Source organism: Cynoglossus semilaevis, chromosome 12 (genome assembly GCF_000523025.1).
Source record: "Cynoglossus semilaevis isolate Cse_v1.0 chromosome 12, Cse_v1.0, whole genome shotgun sequence".
In the NCBI taxonomy this organism is placed as follows: Eukaryota; Metazoa; Chordata; class Actinopteri; order Pleuronectiformes; family Cynoglossidae; genus Cynoglossus; species Cynoglossus semilaevis.
Genome location: NC_024318.1, coordinates 14,100,920 through 14,128,727, shown reverse-complemented (window position 1 = coordinate 14,128,727; position 27,808 = coordinate 14,100,920). Strand labels below are relative to the sequence as shown.

General features: G+C 37.9%; 3 protein-coding genes across 15 annotated transcripts in view; 1 reads left to right on the top strand and 2 right to left on the bottom strand.

The window, feature by feature from the left end:
• Positions 1–948: 948 nt before the first annotated feature.
• klc1b (kinesin light chain 1b) lies at positions 949–20,699 on the bottom strand. Of its 7 annotated transcripts, none has more exons than XM_008322317.3 (17): positions 20,557–20,699; positions 14,782–15,052; positions 14,336–14,566; positions 13,391–13,472; positions 12,988–13,216; positions 12,775–12,862; positions 12,544–12,645; positions 12,157–12,330; positions 11,588–11,687; positions 10,485–10,537; positions 10,156–10,223; positions 9,669–9,777; positions 9,507–9,515; positions 9,104–9,256; positions 2,658–2,782; positions 2,226–2,283; positions 949–2,140 (listed from the first exon to the last, which is right to left on the bottom strand). In XM_008322317.3, exons 2-17 carry the CDS (start codon positions 15,031–15,033, stop codon positions 2,066–2,068), a joined length of 1,908 nt encoding a protein of 635 aa, XP_008320539.1. In that variant the 5' UTR covers positions 15,034–15,052; positions 20,557–20,699; the 3' UTR covers positions 949–2,065. The 7 variants fall into 7 exon arrangements, with proteins under 7 accessions (XP_008320539.1, XP_024916844.1, XP_024916843.1 ...); XM_025061076.1 differs by having other exon boundaries at positions 13,391–13,469; XM_025061075.1 differs by lacking the exon at positions 20,557–20,699 and adding an exon at positions 17,262–17,360.
• Positions 20,700–21,188: 489 nt separating this feature from the next.
• Positions 21,189–24,372, top strand: mrpl2 (mitochondrial ribosomal protein L2). Its single transcript, XM_008322320.2, has 8 exons — positions 21,189–21,312; positions 21,577–21,690; positions 21,774–21,942; positions 22,283–22,424; positions 22,510–22,625; positions 22,717–22,827; positions 23,253–23,326; positions 23,421–24,372. Exons 2-8 carry the CDS (start codon positions 21,619–21,621, stop codon positions 23,628–23,630), a joined length of 894 nt encoding a protein of 297 aa, XP_008320542.1. The 5' UTR covers positions 21,189–21,312; positions 21,577–21,618; the 3' UTR covers positions 23,631–24,372.
• Positions 23,983–27,808, bottom strand: part of LOC103387600 (phosphofurin acidic cluster sorting protein 2-like) — a 42,510-nt gene continuing 38,684 nt past the window's right edge. For all 7 annotated transcript variants that reach the window (XM_025061063.1, XM_025061064.1, XM_017037094.2 and 4 more), the window contains one exon: positions 23,983–27,505. In XM_025061063.1, the coding sequence (XP_024916831.1) occupies positions 27,390–27,505 (116 nt within the window). In that variant the 3' untranslated portion in view covers positions 23,983–27,389. The remainder of the gene's footprint in view (positions 27,506–27,808) is intronic.

Here is a 27,808-nt window from a genome sequence, read left to right as displayed (position 1 = left end):
ACTACTATTATTATAAACGGGCATAATAATATATTATTATTACGTGCATCTAAAATTATGTTTATATTATTTACCCAGGGAATGTGTTTGTGTAGTGATTAACCGCTTATATCTTATAACACACAATTATCAAGTTGACCCGGTTCTTCAAAACTTAATTACCACAATTATTGTAAAAAAAGGATGTGACTTTCGGAGCTTACTGACTTTTCTTAGTTATTTGATATATAAACTTGAACCTTATTTTACATTGAAATCCCAACGCCTAGGTAATTTTCTTCTGCGCTTTATCGTGAATTCTCACTGCCAGCTTCCTGTGAGCGTACCTGACCCGGTAAAACGAGTACAACACTGCGACCTGCTGGTTAAACCCGAAACTACACCCACAACTGCAAATACTTTAGCATAAGTTCTGAAGATGTAACGCGTAAAATATACTGCAGGGGAAATTACTCTCACTTAAGTTGATAGCTATGAATAAAATATAAAATACACTTGATGGTTTGTGTTACAGTATAGTTTTAAATACTACAGACACCGTCACAGCTAAGTCACATTTTCTAAATAAAGTATTTTGAATAAAAACATTGTTTGGGGGATGATTAAATATGTAATTACACTATATAGGACCAGCATAATAATAATTATTACTGTCATTATGCCTTTTGATTATAAAGGCACACTGTAAACACAAACACACAAGGACACTACATACTAAGAAAAAAAAAGAAAAAAAAATCTGAAATCAAGAACATTGGGGACAAAATAGGATAAAATATAAATCAAAAACAGTAATCAGTGACCTAGTAGATTATTAAGCATAGCAACTTCTTAAGAAAGCAGTCAAAGAAGGTAATAAAATAGTCTTAAGGATAATAAAATGGAGAAGGATTAGGGACATTCAAACCAACATCAGTGCCATCACACAACACTAATTACAAAAAAACACAACGTTGCAGTCGATTTATTTCTAAATTAAGGTTCAACAGCAGATCTTATTCATTTCAATAACATACAGTATGTGACATTATCACCAGATCCAAACAAATATACATTCAAAACTTACAATAAAATATGAAACGTCGATCTTTACCCAGTAACCTGTTTATATTTATTACATATTGGATCAATTACATTTCAAAGATTTTAAAAACACAATAAATCATTTAGACATTCCATTTCTTTTACGTAGTGTCGCTAAAAATAAATGTGAAGACAAGAAACAGCCGTCTGAGAATTGTGCAAAAATCTATTATAATCACGTCATAGAGATCTAGGAGTAGGACACGTCCACGCCACTGTAAACAACATGAGGAGATCGCCTTAGCAGAAGAGTGTTGTATGGCACCAGAGGTCATTCAGGCAGACTGAACCAAGGTCAGCTCTGTAGATCCTTTATATACAATCATAGCTTTGTCATGGCTGTGCTTTTCACCACACAAGTCTATTGTCAAAAAGCTGAAGAAGTTAAAGCAGCGTCATCAAATCAAATCATTTTCCAAAACCTGGTACAAAACAAAAAAACTTTATCTATAAAAAGTCAAATGATTCAGATATTTCACCCTGTTTCCCAAAGCTTTACCCAACACCTGACAATTTAAATCTCTATTGAGCCTTAATGAGAAATGTTCATTTACATTAAAGATTTTCTGAAAACCTAAAACTGAATTAACATTATTTTTTTTACATTGAAGAAAAAAAAACATATATACAAGAAAAAAAAGTCAACTTAAATTGATGTAAAGATGATGACGCCGGCACTGGTGACATTGTGGAAAGAAAAGAGGTCAAAGTGCAGCACACATTTAGATAATGATGAGTTCAGGAGGAGGAAATAACAGTGTGTCAGTGGAAAACCAAAGGCAGCGATCAGGCTTCAAAACTAAAAACAAAACTACATGGAAAAAAAATCAATGTATTTTTGGGTCAGACTTTGACAAGCAGTGAAGGTGTTAGTGTGTGGGCAGACGCCATCTGGTAGTGTTGATGAGGAGGATCACGTGACAAAGAGCCAGAAGGAGAAGCATCCTTGGTCTGGTGAACAGACGGGCTGATGGGACACGGCTCAGTTTCCAGAGTAGAGGTTGATGGTGCTGGAGCTCAGGCCACGGCTCTCCCTGAAATTACTTCTGCTCCGAGCCTGGGAGACACAAATTCAGATGTTTCATGAGGCATTTGTTAGTGGGAAATATGAGTTAACTAATATAAAAAAAACTGTTCATCACCTGAAACGGATCATCACTGGATTTGTTCAAGTAGTTCAAGGAAGCAGCTCGCTTCATGCTGTTGAAAGATTGTTAACAGTTAACAGTGACTCTATGCTGGTTTGTTGTTTAGTCAGTATCTGATAGTCACTGACATGTCAGTGTCTCCAACAGAGCAGGATGAACTGACTGAATCGATGTATTAGCCATGAATGTACGTTTTGTCCATTCACAAACATTACATGGGGGAGCAAATAAGACAGAAGAACCACACATGGCCCAAGAGCCTCATGTTGCAGACCCTTGTACTGAACTAACAGTGTTGAACATAATGCATCAAGGTAGAAGAGAAAGATTAAAACCCAAGAGAAGATTAAAGGATTAAGGAAGTTTAAAAAAAAAACTAGAATACAAAGATATGCCGACTGTCTCCAGGAGTCTTTCAGATCTTACTTGGTGCTGCGGGGTTCCGGTGGAACATTGCCCTGTAATTTCTTCACTAGGAGCTCGCTGCTGCGACGGATGACGTCCCTGAGTTTCCCCAGAGAGCCGCTGCGCTGCAAGGCTCCACTGCCATCCTACAGATACACACACACACACTCATCAACCCATCACACCTGCACACTTAGAACAAGAATACATGTCTGTATCAAAAATACTTTTTTTATTGTTTTTTTTTCATGTAGGAGTGTAGAAAATATACCTTTATTAAAATGTGAAGTAGAAAAGGTAGAAATCAACACACAAAGATCTTGATAAAGGTTTAAAATGATTATAGTGATAATTGTACCTGGCTCATCATTAACATCCAATCTAATGATTTAAATAATTTATTGAAACCACACGTGCGCAAGTGACCCATATATGTGTTTATGTATATATGTACATATATAATTATATGTGTGTATAATTTCTACCTAAGATCCATTGTTTAATATCTGTTTGTGTGTAGAACACAATGTATGGAAGAATTCTAATTATTGAGTTTATAATTAACTAAATTTAATTGGGGTATAAAAACCACAACTTTATTTCAAAGGAGATTGATAACAAATAAATGACAACTGATTCATTTTGTTTATAAATGTTTCCTTAGTCCAAGTCCGAATCAGGTATCACGTTTTTTAACACCTCAAACCCCAAAACACATTGGTTAAATGTCATGATTATGTTTATTTACATTTTGTCATGAATATACTTGCAGTATCCTACATCTGTTTTTACCTGTCAGCTAATATTTTGAGGGACTTCTTTATATATTTGTGCTGACAAAATAAATAGCTTTCTGTTTCCAGATGATGGGCTTACAAACCAAATCATTTGTTCTTTTGCCCTTTATGTGTTAACAGTATCACTAGTTCAGTTGTATCTAAAAATACTGATATTTTACTGTGAAAAAATGTCTACTCCAAGCCCTTTTCGAAAGACAAAATTGTTTGCAGGAGTACGTATGCAGTGTAGCCTAATCTCCAGTAGAGGGAACTGCAGATGACTCAGAAGCTTTAAAGCTCCATTTCCAGAGATGATACCAGTGAACAATCGTTTTCTCCACACACAGTGTCACACTGACACAAAAATGTCAAACCGACATGGAAAAAAGACAAAACTCCACCAATGAAAAATTTTATTCGAGGATACCAACAAGTGTTGATGCAATAATCTTCACAATGCAGTATGGTAAATATGATGCAGTCCTACGATAGTGCTTAAAGACCTTAGCATGTATGTTCTTTTATTTTAAGGAACTGAAGCCACACTATATATCCATATATATGTATGTCAAGAATAGACAGTTCAATAAATAAGCATTCCACTAACACAACAATATTGTGAGAACTATGTGAAGGGAACATAGTCAGTAATTTTGTTCAGAGTTGCATTAGAAGTATAGATGTACTCGCTGCAAGGAATGAAGAGTCAAGGCAAGTAGCAGAATGAGAGCGAACGCACTTGTCAGATCTATGAATACAGCCGATGATACACTTCCAAGATGTTAAAGTCAGTTTACAATCAGTTAGTCACACGTCTGAAAAAACACGATCTTCAGGAACGACTAGCACTGTACTTTGGTGTCTAAAAAAAATAAAATTCATAATTCACCAAAAGGACTAAGGTCAATCGCGAGCGACGGTGTCAGAAAAGGCAGAACTTGTTAAGTTTTGAATATAATGTCCATGTCCAGAGCGCTTGCTGTGACTGTACCACCAAAATATTCACTAATACACACTAAGACTACAATAAAGTTCCACTGAATTCTAACTTCACTCATACGTCAGAACCAAATAAAAGCACGGCACTCTTCTCCATTAATTCAAAACGTTTTACTAAAGCTGTCTTTCCACTCACAGGGATGGGCATTGGTTGACCGTTTGCATTTTTGCTCATTCGCAGTTTAATTTAATAAAACTGACCGACAACTACATCTGCTTTTAAAGTTGTGCCATATTACTGCCTATTATCTCCTGGCTTTAACTTAGAATATTAATTATATAGCATACATAGGTTTGTTTTTTTGTTTTTTTAATGGACGCATCTCTTGGGTTGCAAACTGTGGTTTCAAAAAGAAAATCTTGAAGGTAACCCTGAAAGCGATGCATGTGTTTAGGATGTAACTTTGTACCTTGTAAAAATACAACAAAAAACTACCTGGATACATAGCTGTCAATTTTAACATCTCTTCTTGAATACCTAATTAAAAATGTGATTTCATCTGAACAGAATTTTCTGGAATTAGTCATTACCTGTAAAGCTGATGATGCATCTCAGATGTAGGACATCAAAAGTTATTTCTCAGTGAATGTTTATAAAATATGTAATCTTATTCATGTTTGTAAATTACCATTTGCTCCAAAACCGCACTACAGAAGCTTCCTAATCTTTAAACACTATATTAAACTGTTTCACTGTTGTAAGCAGGCAGCTATGTTTTAATGCTTATATACGGCCTCTGCATAAATACAGAACAAACAAGAGCCTCCATCCCAAAGAGTGTAGCTGAGGACGACTCCACAGGCTGAAAGGCTGAATCATTTGAAGGATATGTTTTTATTAAACTTGCTCATCCCTCTCCAGTCCCTGCTGTCACTCTGCCTTTACTGCTCCAGCTGCTGTAAATTACTGTCTCTGTACATGTGAGCCTGGCTCTGTGTACACACTGCAACAGAATATGAATAAGCCTAAACTGAACCAAGGACACTGTAGCTACTGCGAACTACCTGAAAACAAATCGCTATGGCAACCAGAGCTTGCTGTGATCTGACCAGTGTGCCGCCAGCTTTGGCCTGAATAGTGCTGAGAACATGTGGTCATTCACAGCAGGTTAAACCCTATGGCACTGGTGACGCACTAATGCCTTTATAATCTGCAACAAAACGACAAAGTAATTCGATGTAAACAAAAATCATACAAAAAAGTTAAATATTTATAAAAAAAAATCACATTAAACTCCCTTCTATTCTACTGCTAACTAGTTTTATAACAATTTGTTGTAAATAGCTCTCTTTGCATTTTAAAATTTACAGTACCTTTTCCTAAATTCTGTAGGCATTTGATCTGAGGCTTGACTTCATACTTAAACCACATCAACCGTTTGTTAAAGATTTACATAATAAAAAGACTAGGAACATATTTAAAAAATAAAACAAATCAGAAAGAAATATGCAAAGGAACTGTGTAAATGACCTCTGTATAATATTCAGTCTTTTATCGGTGAGTGTGTAGGAGTGATTCCTGGAGTCTGAGCTGCTTCCCAAACTCACTATGATCGTAATATCCCAGCATTCCCCTCTATATTCAACATTTCAGCCTACACTGACCTTCTGATCCCGCCATATAAATATACAATGCACATATGAAAAATTACAAGCAAGTTTTAGGAAGAAGATTACATACGTGACTATTTGAATGCTTACGAGACTCAGAGCTGAAGTAATGGATTTTAAAATGAAGGACGATACAGGGTTAGTGAGAGGAAAGAGACAGACAGTGAGAGAAGCAGCAGATGAAGAAGAAGACTAAACGTCCCAGCAGTGGTCAGTCGACTCTCTGAGTCTCTGTCGGAGGGGGGCACCGGTAATGGTAGGAGAGCTGTTGGACTGTTGGGACAGAGAAGGCCAGAGGGAACGACAACACACATCCTTTTGCTATTGTGTTGGGGAAGGAGAGAAGGATGGAGGAATAATCTTGATGGCTTAGGCCTGATAAAAGAGAAGAGAGAGAGAAAAGAGACAAAAAAAAAAACAGCACAAAATGTAAGACAGAGCTCTACACAGCTGCAGATCTAAAGGGCTCCTCTCATCTACTAGTTTCAGAGGTTTTTATTATTATTATTAATTACAGTTAAATCTTTGAACTTTATTTAAAAGGAACAAATGCAGCAGCAGGAGAATAAATTGTTTAAAGAGCTGCACAACCAAAAAGAAGCAGGTCACTGATGCAGTGAGTCGGCGGCTGCAGTCAGTGACTCAACTGTTTTTCTTTCCTCTCTTGGTACCAAAAAAAGCACCGGCTTGGCACAGTGCACCCGCCCAGTGACTGTGCACTGCAGACACGAGGCATCTGCAGGTGTCAGCGCTATAATCTGTATTCGCATAAGGCCTCTATCAATCTGTGTAAAAGACTAGTTTTGATTTAAATTTAAAAAGTGAAAAAAAACAACAAAAATAATCCACAATCCACCTACAAAATGATATTTGTGAATGGTAAACTAGTTTTCTTGCCCTTTGATAAACACTCCTAAAGTTTTTTGTGTAGACTGAGAAATAAAGAAGGAGAGTACAATCCACTACGTGAGAAAAAGAAGTTTGGTCGACAGGCTGATTGGTTGTCGTGGCACAGCAATCAATGTGGAAGTAAGTTAGTCACACAAAGAGAAGGAAAAAAACAGGCAAAGAACAAAATCTAGAAGACATGCAAACAAGCAGGCAGCGAGAGGAAGTCAAGGACAGACAGCACAAAGTTTTTAACACTATTACACAAGTCACATTGTATGGTATATGACTGACACTACACAGAAGACCTGGTAAACATGACTCTCATCTATGTTCACTGGTTAAACACAGACTGAAAACATCCATCTGATAATTGAATATGTAAAATAACGCAGCCACAGCCTCCTTGACAGGGAAGCAGCATGAAGACGGGTTAAGGCAAAGCTCTGCGGTTACATCAACTCACAGGTGAACATAGAAACAAGCCCACAGCGTAGAACAAGCAATTTACCCTGTTATTTTAAATTTCTTTATTTAGGCCTTCATTAATGTAATAAACTTAACAATAGTATTATGATACTCTAATTAATAATAGTTATAATAATAAATATATAATAATAAAATAGTATTACAGTAGTAATATATAATGTATTCTCTCTTTATAGAGAAAATAAAATATAATACACACATTCTTAAGAAATACTAGCTCTCTGCACAAACTTCAGTCATTTTAAATGTCTGTGTAAATGCATGTTTCAAAGACAAGTGCACGCTTGGATACATACACTTGGCAATGTGTTTTGCTTGAGTGCAGGGGTTTGAGTGGCTGTGGTATGCACATGGACGTGTGTGTGTGTGTGTGTGTGTGTGTGTAAGAAAGCGTATTAACTGCAAACAAACTCCTACCCTTTAACGTGAAGTTACGCACTCAGAGAGCAAGTAACGCACACCAGGTGTAAGGACGTTTGTCGACCATGTGAAAGCACGACAAATACACATGGTCCATTAGTGTGCATTAGTGAGCACAGGCTGGCACTGTTACATGCATGTTGGTAAAAGGCGTGGCGGTACTTAAGAGAAGGGAGAGGCACAGGCTGATCTGAGGCAGCTCTGCTGGCACAGTCCTGCTCTGCTCCGGCTTTATATAACCACTGCCACAGGGCTTTCTTCAGGCTGGGAAACAGCTTTAACAGAGGCCACTTGATACAAAATGTCAGCATGTTTCATCACTGAGTGACCAATCAGAAAAGTGGACCAATGTCCAAAAAGAGTGTTGATCTGAGAGAAAGGCTGAGGAGACATTATGATGAGGCTATAAAACAGCAGAGGATAATGTTGGATTTAAAAAACAATCATCCTGCAGGGCAGTGCTTTAAGCCATATTTAATGGTAGAAATGTGCATTTAACAATTAATTTAAGGGGGTCTGTCATTCAGACAAAAGCTAATGGACATTACTGTATTAATGCCAAGCTACTACAGTACAACCCTGTGCCTCGTTTCTCTTCCCTCCTTGTGTGTAACAAACATTGTCAGTAAAAATCTTACTGAAACAATGTGGTTGGATGACACAGCCAGACAATTAAAACATACAAATGTGGACCAGAGCAAGCTGAGGCAAAAACAAAAACAACAAACCAACATGCCCAGACACTCAATCAGCTTCACATTTGTGAATGTAAGGAAGAACTTAGTACTGTAGTACTCTACAGGGAGCTAATGGACAGGTGCATCCTCAGAGAACTGGGAGAAACGGTATTTTAGTACTCAAGTCTAGGACTCATGACTCCATTAACTGTAAAGAATGGGATACCAGGTTTTTGAAACTAAATCTTTCCTAAAATGGATTCAGTGATCTTGAAACCCCAAGACTAATAATGGCAATTTCTGGCATTGAATTTGAAACCTGGTATTAACCTACAGGAACTCAGCGTGTACTCAACTCTTCTTCTGAACTAATGAAACCTAAACATTTTTAAGCGTACCGTTTCTCATACAGTGTCAAAATGAATTCTTCACAATTTGGTGTTTTTCTATTTAATCAGTCCTTTTACGAAGGAAAGGATTTTAAGTTAAAGGGTTTTGCTTTATTTTTGAGACATGCACCAGTCCAAACTCTCTGTGATGTTATTATTCTGTTCCTCCAGTGAGGTCATTTAAGTTGACTCAGTCATAGTGGATTTGTACTCACCCCATTCCACTCCACGCCCATACTCACTTCCTCGCCTGTCTCAGAGCCACTCTCATACTTAACGCTGGTCAGACTGTCCCGGCTCCTTCGTCTCTCGCCCTCTCCATCCTTCAGAATCTCCACCACACGTGTCTGGTGGATGGGGTCAATGCCCTGGTGGTAGAACAAACAAATAAAGGTTGTTATATTTAGAGGACGTGAGATTGTGGGTGTTAGCTGGTTGATGTGGGTGAGAGTGCACAGGTATGTGGTGGAATTGAATGTGGTTTTATGTCAGTTCCTGCCTTTCTTGGTGGACTGACTGTTGTGTTAGCATCACAGAGACAAGGCAACATTAGAAATGGCGATGTCAGAGGTTAGGGGAGAGATGGTCTATTGAGGCTATCAGAGACAAAACACTTACTGTGTTGCTCTGGATCCATAGCAATGTAGACAAAAGGAAAGAAATAACATGAGATCTGCTGCGTTTAACAGGATAGAGATATCAAATCACACAAAAAACAGGAACTATTATGGGCTGTTTGCATGCATAAAGGACCATTTCCAGGTAGGAAATGCTGCTGACCTGCTTGCGAGACCTCACTGCGCACTCTTCCAGGGTATCAGCGGCCTCCAGTTTACCCTGTCGACGGTACAGAGCCCCCAGGTTCCTCAGGGTGGTGTTAACTGTAGGGCTGGAAAATAAAGATGCAGAGTGGCAGTAATGAAGGACAAATTAATAAATACAATAAATCACCATTCTATTATTGTTCACCTGCTCTTAAATACAAATACCAGTCTATGCTATTACAGGAAGTAACATGACACACACACAGACGTTGAATGTTAAAGCAAATTGGTTAGAGCAGTAGAGGTTCAAATTTAAAACATAACTTGTCTTCAGGTGAGAAGGACCAACTTGTCTTCAAATGTAATTAAACATAATATAATCTATGATTAGATAGAACATTCCCACATTAACCAAAGATTAATTCACTTTGGTCCAATCACTGGCATGGCAGGTCTATTATCAAGCTATAAAAACAACACACACCTATCCGTCTCTGACTCACCTGTTTACTTTGCAGGCCTTGTACCAACCTCCATACTCCCCATAAGGAGTGTTGTCTCTATGCTTGCCCTGGAAGTAAATAAGGGAAAAAAGGAAGAAAAACACGTGAAGGGGGAGTGGTGATTTGAAATAGTTCAGCAGCATTTTCCCTTTGTTTACACAGAACTCTCATTTGCAGAATGTACCCGTTATGTCCAGGACAATGTTAAGGACAAGATAACAGTTCGCTTCCCAGGAAAACAACTAAACTGCTTTTCTTATTTACCAACACTTCAGTGTGTGGGAAACACTTTTGCTTAACTTAATATATATTTAAATTTAAACCCTCACCTTACTCATCTCCTCTCTTTCCTCTGCATGCATCCAGATTGGTTTGTTCTCAGCTGAAGGGAGACAGACAGAAGAGGTAGTGTATACAACAGAACTGGAACAGGGCTAATTTTACTAACAAATGCTTCACTGTCAATAAAAAATATATTTAATGTATTTAAGGTCCAAGAAACTTAGAGTTGTATTAAAACCAGACAGAAAAATTACCATCTTACTATGATGAACCGCAGTTTGTTTGGATTGCACTTTCACCAAACGGTTAGGGCAATAATCATAATCATAATAATAATCTAGCATTATAAAATGGACTTTGTGTCTGAATTAGATTGGAAAACTTCAGTCACAATACATCTATTTTACTTAATATTTAATAATATAACCACTGTAATTATTAAGATAACGGAAAGACTGAAAACCTGCATAAACTGAATCTAGACATTAAAGACATGTAGCTGATTATCTAATTATCTAAGTACACAACTAACACAGTTACACTATTAAAAATATATAGGTAATATTTCTAAAGACATGGCACCTGTACTGTAAAAACAATTCTGCACAATTGTGACCTACAACTCTCCATTTGTGAACATATAATTAAATATATATTTGTACAAAGTGTGAATAAACAAAAGACAACTCTTTAGACAGATTTCTGACAGAAACATGAAACCATTGTGGTAAGTCACTTCTACTTTGAAAGTACAGAAAACTGCCTGCAAAAAAACGTCACTTTCGCATAAAAAACAGAGGAAATAGAGTGAGGTATTTTTATTGGTTTTTTTTTTCAGACAGGTAAAATCTTTATTCCTTTGTTTATGTAAATAATTTACTGAGTCCTCTGAACGTAGTATGTTGGCGTCCTGCTTAGAAAACCGTCCACTTTTTGACCATCGGTCCATCTCTGACTCTGCTCACTGTTGTGAGACAACAGTAGGTATCATATCAGATGATAGAAGAAAGGAAATACTTCTTAAAAGTGTTTTACTAATCTTATAAAAACAAAACCCTCCACCAATCAAGAAAATTAGATGGATTAAAAAAAACATGCACTCCTATACACTATATAATGTAAAAAGCAGTTTTTTTTCATGATGCCTTACCATCAACAGACCCAAACTCTTTCTCATGAGCGCGAGTCAAAATCTCTTTGTACAGAATCTCAGCCTCCTTGTATTTGCCCTGTTTGAGGAAACAGGATGCCTACAGACAAAAGGAAGAGAGAAAGGGACATTTTTATGATGGATTATAACAGCTTATTGACTCAATGTGACCCTGAAGACAAGGTAAATGATCCTCCTGCATTTCTTTTTTCTTCCGAGGGCTGGTGGAAAAAAGCAAAACAATTTAGCTCCACAGGGACTGCAGTTATTGTCAACGTACAGTTCCATCACTGTTGGGACTGGATTGAGGCAGCCGCATATTAAGCTTAAAATAAAAAATGAATCAAAAAGATAAAAAGAAACCGTCCCAAAAAAACATTAAATTGCTTTATTGAAATTGCTTAATTTTATACTGTCATTTATTCAAATGTAATTTAAAGCAATCAAAGTTAATATCTTGTGTTGAAAGAAAGATTAATGGTGTGAATACAATATAAGTGTGTTTGTGTACAGTAGGATGGACAAAACACAGAGCACACATTGATATGGTGTTGATGAACCTCTCTTACCAGATTGTTCTTAGTTTTGGCCACATTGGGATCATCAGGGCCAAGCCTGCACTCGTAGATCTCCAGAGCGCGGCAGTAGTAATATTCCACTTCCTCATACTTGCCCTGGTTCTGACAGAGCAGGGCCAGGTTATTGAGTTGTTTGGCCACATCTGGATGATCTTTCCCCAGGACCTGATGGTCAGAAGAAGGTTTAGAATAACCCTGTCATTTTTAATCCATTACATCAGTGATGTCTTCCTTTTTCTTATCTCGATGTGTATCTAAAACACCTTGACGGTAAAATCTTCAAGGACAACACCAAAAATGACTTCATTACAGGATAACTGTTCATTGGTTGAGGCTCAGTTTAGGTTGTATGATCAGGAACTGAGGGACATGTCCTACCTTCTCTCTGATCTCCAGAGCCCTCTTACACAGAGGCTCAGCTTCCTTGTACTTCCCTCTCTTTCCATACAACACAGCCAAGTTGTTCAGTGTCGCAGCAACCTAGTTACAAAGACAAGAAATATCTATGATGAGACTTTTTATTGACAGATTTACCTTTATATACAGTAAAACTGTAGTTCTGACAAGCAGTATTCAAGCAATTGTGTCATGGAATCATTGGACCCTTACGGCAGGATGATCCTTCCCCAGTGTTTTTTCACGGATAGACAGAGCGTCATTGAGAAGATGGGCCGCCTCTTTGTACTTGTTCTGATCCCTAAATGTGTCAGAAAAGAACAGAATGAAGAGATGACATAGAACCTTTCAAGTTCTTGAACAATAGACTTCCAACAACCAAGTAACAGTAGAAAATTTAAACAGGGTTGACTGGGTCTGTCTGACCTGTAGACCAAAGCCAGGATGTTAAGCATAGTGGCCACATCAGGGTGGTCGTGGCCCGAAGTCTTCTCCAGATCCTCCAAAGCCTGTTTGCAAAGGGGCACTGCCACCTCGTACCTGCCCTGAGAGGCATACTGGATCACCAGGTTGTGGAGGGTTCTCAGACGGGCTGGGATCTCATAGCCCCCCTGCTGGGCAGCGGCAACAGCTGCACTGTTATGTTGGTGCTGCACTGTGGGGGTCAGGGATGGTAAAAAGGTCACTTTGAGTGTCCATTAGTGCATATGCAAGTTAAGAAAGACAAAGTATTATACTCTTTTTATTTATATATATATATATATATATATATATAAAGAGTATAATACTCATAAAATGATAGAATCATAGATAACGCTGTCGTTCTCACTTCCTTGTCCGTGATCCTCTTCATCATTCGGGAAGAGGTCATCCAAAGTATCTTTTGGTGCTTCGCGGTCTTTCTCCTCCTGCTACAAAGATAAAACGAGATTTAGATTCAGATCCTCACCAGAGAAAGATAAACAGAGATTTACATACATAACGGTTTGATTACATCAAAGACAAAGTGTGAGATTAAACCTCCGGGTATTGTTACTATGACAGCATAATTATATCAAAGTTGAGGTCAGCACTGATCATAAGAGTGTGTAACAAGTGGAAAGAAACAATGAGATCATAGTGTTAGTCATCTCTTTCCTTTGTTAAGCAAAAAGCAGACTCCTTTTACATTTCCCTGAATAAGTGTCATCATTAATATGATGTAGGAGGAAAATTGCATGGTGATCAGTTTCCCCTGGATGTGTAGGGCTTAATCAAAACAGACATAATCTCAGACATCATAATCTCACATCATATTTGTTCAGTTAATGCACATTAACACATTAGCTTTGCTTATTTGAACCATAATCTGAAAAGTAAGGCATGCAGTAATTTTACATACTTTCTGTTTAATGTGATAAATGAGATTTCAGGATCACATGGGGCCATCATTTTTTTTTATTGAAGTTTTCTGTGATAGGTTTAGACAGAACATCCATTCACGAATGACAGTCTTTATCTAAATAACCCCAGAACAACTTGCATAACAAGCAGAGATTCACTCGTGTCATAAACTGCCACTGTGTCAACGTTCCTTCAAACACACCAACCTTAAATTTAGAATTTCACATTCCTAGTTTTATTTCAGACACACCGCTATTTCTTTGTTACAATTTCTTCTTAGTTTAATATTCAATTACTTCAAACACCGCCCACCCCCCCAAAAAAAACAAAAAACGCATACACATGTAATGAGGTAAAATTCCAGATGCCTTAATGAGTGATTTGTACTTACGGTGGGTGATACATCCTCATCGTATTTTTTGAGCTCGTTCATGAATTCCAGATGTTTCTTCTCCTCCTCCAGCTGAGCTACGCTCTGCTCGCTCTTCTGCAGCTTCTGCTGGGTGTTGGCCAGCTCATCCCGTAGCCATTGGTTTTCTTGGCAAAGCCTCCTCACCTGTGCGCGCAGCTTCTGCTTCTCAGATTCCACAGCATTCAGGTGGTTGGACAGAGCCATCATCACCTGTGACAAGGAAAAATTTAACAGCAATGACTTTTACAGAGGTAATATTCGTGAGTGGTGTTAAAGCATGTCGGGGCTCAGGCCTGCTAAGAATAAATGAATCATAGTCACAACACAAGCTCACTATAAAATAAGGAAGCTCTAAAGAAGCAGAACTGACCAAAAGCACAGTCATAGCTCCTGTACAAAGACTTGTACTTCTTTTATTATCTTACCTGTGCTTCTCCCAGACCCAGTTCGATCATTTCCACCGACTTGCGGAGCAGGTTAGACTTCTCATGCACCAGGTTGGCCTCCTCATCTTTCTTCAGGCACTTGATCGTCTCAAGGAGGCTATGGAGGATGGAGTTGTGCTCATTTTTCAAGGCCTCAAGACCCTGGATGACTAGCTTTGTGTTGGAGATGATCTCCTCCTGAGAGAGCTTCTCCAGCTTCTCTTCCCTTGGATACACCATGGTGGACATCATCTATATAGCCCAGGGACACCTGTTCAGAAAAAAGATAGACTTAGAGAACAGAAATGAATGGACGCCGACGACGAGCTGAAGTTTAACAGTGTAATTCAGGAAACTGAAGTCAAAGTGATATACGTAGGTCAATGGCAAATGTTACAACATTCTGCTAATGCAACTCCCTTCAGGTACTGTATTTGCATCTTCTACTTCCTATTTAGTTTTAACTTAACTAAAAATACAACATAAAATATAAGATAATACAAATAAAATACACTATACAGCTATTCCAATTTGAATGAGGTTTTCATTTTGTTTCCGCATGCTAGAGGGCCGTTATTTTCTCCTCCTCTCCTTTGAATTATCCTAACAGGTTTTTATTCTTTATACACTCTGACTGTAACTTGGACTGAAAATAACAGAGAAAGAAACAAAATAACATATCGGGAGGGACTCACTTTTACCAAAGGCTACCAGGTTAATTTCTTAAACTGTGTTTAAAAATAAAGCAACATAATTGCCTAGAACTGTAAGGACATGTTATTATAGGAGGGCATGCTGTGATTTGGTACCTATGATATACTCTGATTGGTTGTTTGACCACAGCTTTTAACGTGCTGCAGGGCACACATATGCTATAAAGAGACAGCCCTCTGGTACCAAAATGTATCCAAACAGAGGCCTTGCTGGCAGTATGAAGTCACTGAAGAGTCACCAGGAGAATAAGGTAACAATAACAGCCATAGAGCCACAGCTGCTGGTAAAGAGGAAAATGTTATGTCTGCATTTTTACCAGTGCACGGAACAAGTTCAGCTTTACCCAAACAGTCTGAAGAAGAACGATGACTCATTGAGCCATGGTACTGTAAATGACAGTACAAAACACTAACTTGCTCCTACAATTGAACTCCAAACATAGGGTTTGTCTCCATAGTGTATTTAAGCAGCTTAGATGAGAATGAAAGGTTAGTGATGAGGAGGCTCACAGCAGCCAACAACAGCAGAACGTAAAGCAAATATTTTCTTTTAAGTATTTAGGTTATTTTTGTTGATGAAGGTATACATCTTCAGAGTTAAAACCGTATTAAATCAACCAACAAATGAGTAATCAATATGCCAAGGGTAACTACAGGAGGAAATCAATTTGACAAATAAAAATGAGAAATACAGCTATTTCCTTATTTGCTTGCATCTCTAAACGCAGTCTCTTTTTAATGTCTTTGCTGCACAGTCCAAGGTCATCTTTGTAGCAAATCAAACTTGGTCTGTTACTGACGTGTAGTAATTAGACACCCATCACTCACGCACGCCACACCAAGTAATCACAGCTGGCTCTGTCAGTCTTGATGATGTTAGTGTACTTTATGATATAGAGTAGACAAGCCATCTGGTTGTCAGTCAGTCAGTCTGTATAAAAGCTTTTACCAGGATGACAGTGGAGCCTAAAGCCGAAGGCCTCAGTCAGCAGAGCAGCAGTGATAAATTATAAAAAAATCTGGCAGATGACATGTTTATCATCTTTATACGCGTTTCCTTTCCAAACGTTCTCATTTGAACGGCAACCCTCACTTGATTTTAACGAATCTACACACTTTACTTACAGAAAGAAAACTAGTCATGCATAATTCACAGAGGAAGTGGAGATTATCGATTATTGTATTATCTTACAATAATAAATGGAGGGTGTGTATTGAGTTGCATGCGCATGCTAAGAACAAACTGACTAGAAGGCTTTCAGTCATCCCCTACAAAAGGTACATAAGAGGAAAAGGTGTGATCAGTCAACTTAGCCTGCATGATAACAAGTAACAGAATAACTAACACTAAAGACAAACACTCACAGTAACAGAGGAATTAACACTTAAGACAAACACCAGAGAAACACAGAAAAGATACAAAAGTGCACTGAGACAACATACTAAATTAATTAGCCAATAAAACAAATTAATTCCAGTCAGTATGTCAATCCAAAACAAAGCTTCGTCCATTACACTGCAGCACAAACTAAATGTTGATATTACTGCCGCTATTATACAATATGTCTGTAATAGATGGCTGATGTTTTAACATTATTTCGGTATGAAGGCGTAGTGTTTTATAAATCAAGACAGGAACAACCCTCACAAGATAAGGCATGAGAACAGACTGGTACCTGAAAGACTTCCTGGAATAAAAGCTAACACCTGCTCTGAATAAAACATGAAAGAAAAAAAAAATCAAACAACTCATTTACGGTTACTCACAGTCTCAGCTGTCTCAACACTTCTGTGGATGAAATCCCCAATAAATGCTGCTTTTATGTCAGTCTCTGGAGAAAAGCTGCTTTCTCTTGAAAAATAATTTACATATTCACCTAGTAGTGGACACTAATGCTTTTCCCAAACAGACACAGTTAATATTTTCCAGGTTTTTAACGTTGTGTGATAAAGTCCAACATTCCAGTTATTTTTTTGACTTAATATTTAACACCTCTGTTTGCTTCATACACCTCAGTTTTATGCAAATGAAACCTGTGGGAAGAGTGGGAGACTAAAACACAGGGATCATGTTTGTGACAGTCACAAGTCACAGTGGTTGTGAAATAAGTCTTTATGGTGCCTCTGGTTCAATATAAAATCAAATGACCCAAACTGCTGACCATGGAAAAAGCACAACTGAGTTGAAAATGCTGCACATTATTTCAGCCTGAGCTCTTATCCAAATCCCCTCGTGATCACGTTAAAAGAATGATTAGGATCAGACAAGGTTAAGTCAGGCAGTCACCACTAATCAGAAAAAAACAGTTCTTTAAACAAGGAAAAACAAACAAGTGGTAGAGATATCCTTCAGTCTCCAGCATAACATGACAGTTTGATATACATCCATTTAAACGTCCCTGCAGTTTACGCATTCAGCTCTCTGTGAAAATTGGGATATACCATTCCTGACCCTTATATAGTTCTCTACCTTGGGCACATGGAAGAACAAGATTATGTTGGAGGATCTTCATGATCTCTAGAAAGAAGGCCATAGAACTAGCTCAAGACAATAATACTATATATGCCGTAAAGGATTACATACACGTTGACATTGAAGGAAGAACTAAATATCAAAGACTCAGAAAAATTGTTTTCATAGGTAAAAGAGCAACAATAAGAATATCAATATTATAATATTGATTTCTCTCTACACAGGTGCTTTTCTTTTTTCAATTGTTTGTTATAATTTTAAATATAGGTTGTATACAAAACATTTCTGCATTTTACAGCTTCTAACAGAAGTAAGAAAAATTATAAATTAAAATGTCTTTTGGCTTCAGTAATACAACAACATTGAAATGTTTGAATGTGTAAAAGGCAAACACTACTACGTCAAAACATCTAAAGCGTGGAGCCGTCCATCATTCATAAGTAGTCTTTTCAGCTGTTACAAATTAACAACCTGGGAACCAACCTTATTTTTGTCAGAGGATCACAGCGTCATGATTTGGCTCAGGAAAAAGCTGATGAAATAAAATTTGCTCCTGCAGCAACAGCACTACACAGCAGCTGAATGTATCATAACAGTGCAGCACTTATCCAAAAAGCAGCTCTCTGTACAAAAACCTGGCAAGTGGGAGACAGACAGGTCTCTAATGATAGAGCTATGTGGTGATGTTACAGGAAGCAGAACAGGGGTTGGTTTTCTGCAGAATGATGGTAACCTTCTCACTGCTTATTCACAACAACAAACATCAATCCAGGGCATAATTCAAAGCATAAACCCCACCCACAGCATAAGGAAAATAGAGTGCAGACAGGCAGGTCTGATGGGGGATGGGGTCAACCGCCCTGATGCAGACGGTGGTTTTATTATACCAATCAGACACAAAGGAACACACCAAATTAGACACAATATAAAAACCTGCATGACAGAGACTGTTGGCAAATGATACAATGTGTGAAAAATTCATGTATGAAGCACAAAGCTGTGGTTCCCTACATAAGCTAAAGATTTAGCACTTATAACTGTCCTGTCAGCCACGATCACACATGATCAAATCACTGGTCTCACACAGTCCAACAAACTAGCTACAAAACAAGGTTCCATAAACACATCAATGAAACATAACAAGATAACATTTTCTATACTGGAAAATGTTCTTTTATTTATAAATGATTTCTCCTTATTGACTTACATCCTTGTATCGCCTACATTAACACAGTACATTCTGATGATAAATGTTTATTGATGTTTAGTTAAATAACTCTACAAAGGCAATGTTTAATTGATGTTGTTAAATACTGTCTATTTGACTCAGTTTAGCTAAACATGTATTTCATTGACAAGTTAAAATTGTGTGGAATCAAACGTTGAAAATATTGAATGCTGAAGTGGAAAAGTAACCACAAAAAACACAAACAAATCAAAACACCAAATATGAAAGCACAATATAATGAATGATTATGCTTAAAGGCGAAACGACTGCCACTGTTTTTCTGACTCGCTTGGTTGTCCTTTGTCCTCAGTTACTGGTCTTCAATTCATATAACTAACTGCATTAGGTAATCTGTTTTCTCACCTATTCATAGGAAGATGTTGTTCGCTAATAAATATTAGTAAAAAAGCTTGAATCATTGGAAAGAATCTCTTTTCAAGTGAAGTAATGACACCTGATCTGCGCTCTGCTTCCTCTGCATAGCTGTATTTCCTGTCTGCGTCAGTGTCTGCAAAATACTTAATACTAAAATTTCTCAAAAAAAAAAAAAGGTTTTAATTTTGTTTTGTCCTAATCACTGATGAAACGCAAAGAAGAGCCTATAAAAGGAGGGTGTGGCAGGGCCTGGGACCGTGGGGAAGAGAGTGCCACTGACACTGTGCACGATCACTTCATTGAAACATCTGTGTTCATCCACTCGCGTTTGAATAAATAACACAAGTACGGTTACAGATGTTGATTAGTGTTTACCTAGCGTGAAGTCAAAACACCAAACACGAACACACAACTCTGTTTTGTTCTGTGTTTAACTTAGAGCAATGCAGATCAAAAGTCGTAACCTCAGGTTAGTTATAAAATAATGACTCGACAGAACATCTATAAGCTTGAGAAGACAGCAGCAGATAATATATACATCCATGCCAATTCCATAATGTGTTTTTCTTTAAAATGTGTTAGATATGACATAAGCACTGCAGCAATGCTCATGACTAGGTACAAAATGTATTATGATCTTCACAGTTTCACAACGTACTTATTCTAGATTTTACAATGCTACCACGCTGTGTGAATAAGTGGGTTTTGGCGTAATCGTTGTTAAGATGTATTATTCTTACATTTGATTTGCTAATTCAATTAACCTCACAATGCAAAATGCAGGTTTCGATCTGTGGCGCTCCCGTCCGCAATAAGCTAGCAGCTAACATGTTAGCATCACCACTCCCTACGTGTAACGAATTGTCCCTATAAAAACCAATGGGCTAATTGACTATATACACGACAGTGTAGAATATTATCTCGTCACATTAAAGCTACATGTTGGGTTTTAACTAAATTTCATATAAAATATTGTTATTACTTACCGAGAGCTAACACTGACGGCCACTCAGCCCCTTTAAATCCAAAATGTCTGCGATACTGCAAGGTTTTCCCAGCAGCCTCTGCGACCAAGTTGAAGGTCCATGGCGTCATGAATTGCCCCTCCTCAGTCCAATGTATATGCAGGGTACTAGTTTTTTTTCAATAAATTTAAGCTTTAACGATAACTAAATGCGGTGTCAATTTCCTTAGAATACGATGGTTAAGAGAGTTCTATTTAACATTAAAAGTTCCCTTATACGACCGCTTGATATCGCTAAATCTTACATTGTTTACTTAAGAATAAAAAGACAAAGACTTGTACGTTCCTTAAAATATTTCAAGTGAAATATTAATATTGTCATGACAGTTTATTGCCAATCAAGCAATGGCAATTTCGTGTTCTGCTCTGACAGAACACGAAATGGTCATTCTTGATTGAATACGCAAAATAAGCCATTAAAATTCGTATCCTATATTCCATTGCGACATCATGTGGCAATAAACTGTCATCACAGTTTAAATAGATTAAAAATATCTAATAATAATATTGACACATATAAAAATATACACTTATAAGAATATTAAACGACTTGTTCTGAACGCTTCTATAGAAAGTCATTCATTTTTATTATATATCAAAATGTCGGAAAAATGTAGAAATTAGCTCTACGTCATCAATAAGCGACGCGGCATGCAAGACTGTGAAGGACAGCGACAAGAACCTTAGAATGAAACACTGAAGATATACATAGTTAAATGTGAGTTTCTTGTTATTGTCAAACAAAAACACATTGCTGATAAACACTATTATAACTACCTAGTTACAGATCAAGCTAATTTATCAAAGTTCAGTTATTACCTGATTAATCCGGGCTGAGTTAGCTTTAGCTTCTGAGCACTGTCGAGTTATCCTGGATAGTACTGTAGAATGTGGTGTTGGTACTTCTAATGACATGTTTATGTAGTTACTGGTATAACAACAGTTTTAACATAAATTTCATTTAAATGTTATTTTGATTTAGAAAAAGAGAGCAAAAACGTGTGAAATCCGTCAGTAGGACGCGATGTCGCTCTCGTGTTTGACCCGAGCTCTTCGCTCTCTGACCATCTCACAGCATACACTGCTGTCCTCGCAGGTAAACATTCTCTCTAAGTAAACCATAATCATTCCCTGTACTTATACTACATGTACTAGCTTTTTTCGCTCTCGTTTAAATAGGCAGCTGTACAACGTAAGCTGGGAGCTCAAATGCCCACCACAATAGTTCAATGCAGAGGATTCCTCACCACTGTCCCTCTGGAGCAGAATAGGAAAAACTGGAAGAAGATGGAGAAGTACACCATCAGACCTATAGGAATGAAGAAGACAGGCGGCCGCGATCACACGGGTAAAGGATGTGGCAAATAAAACAAAATGGATTGGAATATTAATAGTGTGCAAATGAAATTATCTACCCTCCCCTAAACGTCATGTAACTTAAATAGACTAACCATTAAAACCTTCAGACAATTTTCAGCACAGTACAGTATATTCAGCAAATTATGTGAATGTAAATCTTAGGGGAAATGGACAGAAACAGCAAATGTTCTTCTTATTTATGTTACAATTTGCTCTCTAATTTCTAGGAAATACTTAGAAAAAGCTTATGAAAGTACAGTAGTAAGTAACTAAAGATATCACCACCAAGTTTTAAGGATAATAGTTTGTTCTTCTCTTCACGATTTAAGGAAGGATACGAGTACATGGTATTGGTGGTGGCCATAAGCAAAGGTACAGATGGGTAGACTTCCAGAGACTCCGCTATGAAGAAGGCAAAGAGGACAAGCCATTTGAGGAGAAGGTTGTGGAAGTTAGATACGATCCCTGCAGGTCAGACCAACTTGACATCTTTCCCAGTAAAGAAATACAGACCAAATGCAGTGGGTCATTACTGATCATCAATGTCTTTGCACAGGTCAGCTGGCATTGCCTTAGTGGCAGGAGGTAACCGTAAAAGGTGGATCATTGCTACAGAGAACATGGAGTCTGGAGATATGATCAAAACATCTGGAGTTATTGGACGCATGGCAGGTGTGAGATAATTCTACACTGCGTGTATTTTAACATTAGAGATTTTACTGAAAAAAAAAATAAAAACATGTGCTTTGACTTGACCTCACAGTATTAGCAAAGGAAGGCGATGCCCACCCACTGGGAGCACTTCCTGTGGGGACACTAGTGAACAACCTGGAGACTGAACCAGGGAAGGGAGCACAATTTATAAGAGCTGCAGGTAAGATTTTATTAGCTTTTATCCCTCTTGTTAGTATTTTAACGAGGGGCTTTATGGAGTCTGTTGATGCTAATGTACAGACAAAGTGATGATTATTTTGGTTGACTAATAGACCGGCCACCTTAGATTAATGAAAATTAAATTGTGTCATTAATTTGGGAACATCATCTATCGTAGAACAGGCAAAATTATTATTGAATGGTGAGTTAATACAGCCACAATCACCATTTCTACACTTCACCAGGTAAATGTAATTCATATCGACAAGAATGGCTTTTGTAATAGATTGTGACACTGAAGTGCATGAATCTAGTACTGGGATCACTAGGTTGTGGTTCTGCTAAATGTCCGGTGTAGCTGTAAAATTCATCATCATTAAAATGACTTTTCCAAAGCAGATACAGTAATGTTTTATTTCTTTGCAGGGACAAGTGGTATTCTGCTCCGTAAAGTGAACGGAACAGCAATTGTTCAACTTCCTTCCAAGCAACAGGTTCAGGTGAGCTCATCAACATTATGACACTCATAGGAGCTGAGAAATACTATATTCCTTTCTGTCAACTTAAAAAAAAATGCTTCTCCAACATACCCAGGTCCTGGAAAACTGCATGGTAACGGTGGGACGTGTGTCCAACATTGACCACAACAAACGGATCATTGGCAAAGCCGGTCATAATCGTCATTTAGGTATTCGCCCTTCAAGTGGCCGGTGGCAGAGGAAAGGAGGCTGGGCAGGACGCAAGATTAAACCGTTGCCTGCAATGAAGAATTACGTCAACCTGCCTTCAATCACAGGGCAGTGAGCAGGAGTCTGGACCGGACTTGGTTACATTTCATTTGTTCCCTCAATCATCCAGGAAAATACAAATAAAGACAAATTGTTTGTACAGAAGATTAAAAATTTTATTAAACACAATTGCTTGTGAGAGCATGGAAATAAACAAGAAACAATATAAAAATCCAAAACATATGTACATATTGTAACACATGCAGAGTAACTTTTAGTGGTAAAATTTAAAAATACTGTCATGTCTTAAAATAGGGTATGTGCAAAGACACTGGGTGGCATTTCAAGTAACAGGAACAATGAGACGGCATGTAGTTTGACCATCAACGATAATTTTTAACAAGGATGTTCAGTTGTTTTTTTTGTTGTTTTTTTTTTTTTTTTGCAGTGCTGAAAACATGGTGAAAAATAGGCGATGCCTGCTCATTGATCCGGCCTTGTACAAATGCCCCCATGCTACCTCTAATGGAGGGGCAAAAACATTAGGAAGAAAATGAGGTCAAACATATTGAATTCCACTTGTCGTCATTTTAGCTCAATTTTGATTTAAAAGGCTAAGTCACATGACAGATTCCCTCAAACAACAGTGCCCCTGTGAGCACCATTCAGCCCTAGAGTAAAATACGTTGGGGTTACTTGATCGTCTGATTACCGAAAGGCCTCAACCTTTCAAAAAGAGGCTGTAAATATGAAAAACAACTGGATGTTTATGGGCAGACACACAGTGGCAGCTGCAACATAAGTTCTTAGACAAGTGGCAAAACAAAAACCACATGAAAGTGCATCACAAAGTGAGGGAAATGTAGGAGAAATAACCAACAACTCTCTAGTGTTTACATTGTACACGTCAACTTCATAGTCACAAGCTCTGTAAAGTATATTTGGTATTTATGACGAGAAAGGACAAAGCTATTTGTGCTTTTAATTCATGGGGGTGAGGGGTTTGAAAATTCACAATAGTATATCTTGTATATTTTTATATACAACGTTTACTTTTTCTTTTCTCTCCAAAAAGCCAGTTTGCTGGAAAGCATGTACGTCTTGAACGAAGTAGAAAAGCAACAACAAAGTCATACATAAGGCCCTTAGTCTGAAGGATTCCTCTTGCAAAAAAACCCCCCACTCACACACAACCCCATTCAGGGAGTACCTTAAACATGTAGCACACCGACACACACTCATACACACAGACATACACAGGCAGTGACTTGGACATCAGCGAGACTCAACACGCTGAGTCATCATTTTCCAAAGCAGTTCAATACTTTGCATTGCGCTCAACAATACTGTTAACTGTTGAAGCACGTTTCCAATGAATCAGTTCCTTTAAAACACAATACTGACTGAATGGCCGACCAACGTTAGAGTAGTTTCAGGTTTGGGTTCTACGTTTTTGCATGTCTAGCCATGATGCAACTGTATTAAAGGGAAGAGCAGTTAGTTAGGAAGTACACTAGACCCACACTTATGCACATGTACTGTTGATAAGTTGATGGTTCAATGTTGAGCATCCACATTGATGCTGGATTTGCATTTTTTTTGGCAATGCTATTGATGACAATGTTAACAACCAGAAAATACAGAAAGTATGCTCACAGTCGTTTTGGCTTCTAAAGTCATATCAAGCATCAGGACAAGTCAAAGACACAGAAGAAAAACAAGTTGAAAATGTTTTAATCTAATTTGAAGTTTTCAGTCTTTTCACTGAAAAGCTGAAAGGAGTCCAGCAAAGACCTGGATCATTCTCTGGTCAATTACGCCAGGATGATCCTGATTCAATCCAAGTCTTGAATAAGAACGGCTTGTGGTTGAAAGATTGGGCCAAAATTGAGAAGAAACACACTCAGGAAGCAAACTGACTCCTAATTTGGATTCACTGTGATGCGATGGCCTTCTGAATGGACCATGTGATGAATTTAGTCCAAGCATTGGCTTGAACAGACAGGAAACCCACAATGCAGACCAGATCTAACTTGGACCTGGTCTGGACTGGAAGTTGCTAAATAAGTAGATGTAGGTTAGGTTGATGTCAACTTCCCAAAGTGGATCATTATCACTTTTTCTTTTGTATCTGTTTAAGTGAACTGCGACCCAATGACAGAACCCACTTTGTGGATCAGTTCCTAATCCTGCCAGTGTTGAGTGTGTGATCTGGACTTTTTAACTACATGAGTAATCTTATGACGAGTCAGACTGGGTTTTGTGGAACCAATCAAAACAAAAAGACAGAGAGAAATAGTGTTTTCAAAATCAGATGAAGTGCTGTTTCAACCAAGAACAATATACATGGTATATAACTGATAAAAGTAGAGTAGAGAAAAGATGGGATCGAGTTATAGCCCAACTTGCTATCGGATCGAAAGTCCATCTACATGCCTACTGCTTATACTTCCATATAGAAACCGCTCCCTAAAATTTATGTTGAATCTTTGTAAAGAACATGTTTTTTGTGAGCATTGTTTCTGTATTTTTTGGTCACACACAAAAAAAATATATTAATTGAAACGTTGCTAAGACAACAAAACTATTGTTAGCCAAGACTTTGCACATTACTGTATATATGTATAGAGTATAATCTTAATACTGATCTCCACAGTGACCAAAAATAGGTTAAATAGATCTGTAGTAACAAATACTATACTTGTCCGCGTCAAACCAAACCAAACCCAACTTTGGCACATCACTGCACATTAGGAGTACTCTGACATTTATTTGCAAAGTTACTGTGGGTTTGAGAGACACCCAGGATGTCAGAGCTTCATATGGAGTGGACATGTTTACCCCCCCCTTCCCATGCTCCCCAAAAATGTCCCAATTACAACACACTTGTATAAATGTGAATAAACCACCCAGGACCTTGAAACAAATGAGACACAGTCGTCACAACATTTGGCATCAGCTGATGGGGGGATGAAATATTTAGTTTTAGTTCACACATAGTGTGTGTGACGTTACCCTGCTTTATAGTGGTTTCTTCTGTACAGCCTGTATGTACATTGACAATGATGTTAAAAAAAGTCCAGTACTTACACTACGTAAGATGACGAGCTAACATGATACAAGTGTGTCATAGCTACATTCATTATAGCTACCTTCAAAAATACCTTGCCCATGTTTTTTTTTCTTTCCTTTTTTTTTTTAGTTTTTGCTTAAGATACAATGTGCTTAAAAGCAATTAGGCAAATAAAAAATAACTTTACGCTCCTTTCTATAAAAGTTTGTGAGACAGTAAAGGGACGAGTAGGAAAACGGAGCGCTGAGTTAGTTAGAGAGGATTCCACCCAAAATTCACAGCAATATTCCAACTTCGAACAAACGTCTCAAACGATCGCACACACGCCACGGCACGTCACCAACACGCTCCTCCATTGTCTATAGAGTAACAATAAATGTTAAGGATTTCACAGAAATAATAAGTCGGTAACAAAAAAAAAAGCAAAGTGCAAACACAGCTGCCATTATCGAAATGTGGCAAATTGTCAAAAAACCTCAAAAAACCTCAAGAGGCCATAGCACAAATCTTACAAAATAGTACTTGTTCTTTTTTGTAGTGTGTAAAAAAACAACAACAACAACACCCAACGTCAACATTGAAAACATCGAAAAACGACGACATGAAATCGGTGTATGGAACATGGTGGTGACTCAGTTAAGATTTCCACAGGAAAACTCTAACTGCCCCAGGGCCCGTTGGCTTCTTCTCTAAAGCTCTGAAGCCTCTGACTGAGACAAGTGCAGTGGACAGTCTGGCGGTGGGTCGTGGGATGGTGACCAGTCACACGGGTTTGGTGTAACCAAAGATTCCCACCGGGAAGTGCTTGACATGTGTGGGCCACTGAGCAGCGAGCTGGAAAAACTTCACATCATTCCACTCCACTCCATCAATAGTGACTGAGGACAAAGAAGAACAGTTAAATCCATGAGGTGGGATTGACACACGTCTTCCAGGTCAAATTCAAGTACTGACAAGCACCTCATAAGTACATTTCCAAACCTTTCCAGCACCTCTCGCTTCAAGCTCTAGACTCAGCAAACAGCTGCTTGACTGTTAGTTATTTAGGGCTCAATAAGGCAATTTTGGCTAACCTTCAACATTGAGAATATTTAGCTAATACAGACTAATTTGTGTGTTTATAATTAGTCATATTATGTTTCCTTTATTTATTCTCTTGTTATTAAATTTGTTGGACAAAC

Bases quoted from the DNA above. Each gene is read 5' to 3' on its own strand.
- mrpl2 (XM_008322320.2), top strand. From the start codon at position 21,619: ATGTCGCTCTCGTGTTTGACCCGAGCTCTTCGCTCTCTGACCATCTCA. The intron at 22,425-22,509 runs GTCAGACCAACT...GTCTTTGCACAG, and splicing joins GTTAGATACGATCCCTGCAG to GTCAGCTGGCATTGCCTTAG. The intron at 22,828-23,252 runs GTAAGATTTTAT...ATTTCTTTGCAG, and splicing joins ACAATTTATAAGAGCTGCAG to GGACAAGTGGTATTCTGCTC.
- klc1b (XM_008322317.3), bottom strand. From the start codon at position 15,033: ATGATGTCCACCATGGTGTATCCAAGGGAAGAGAAGCTGGAGAAGCTC. The intron at 14,567-14,781 runs GTAAGATAATAA...TCCTTGTCACAG, and splicing joins TGGGTCTGGGAGAAGCACAG to GTGATGATGGCTCTGTCCAA. The intron at 12,331-12,543 runs GTAGGACATGTC...TCTGACCATCAG, and splicing joins CTCTGGAGATCAGAGAGAAG to GTCCTGGGGAAAGATCATCC.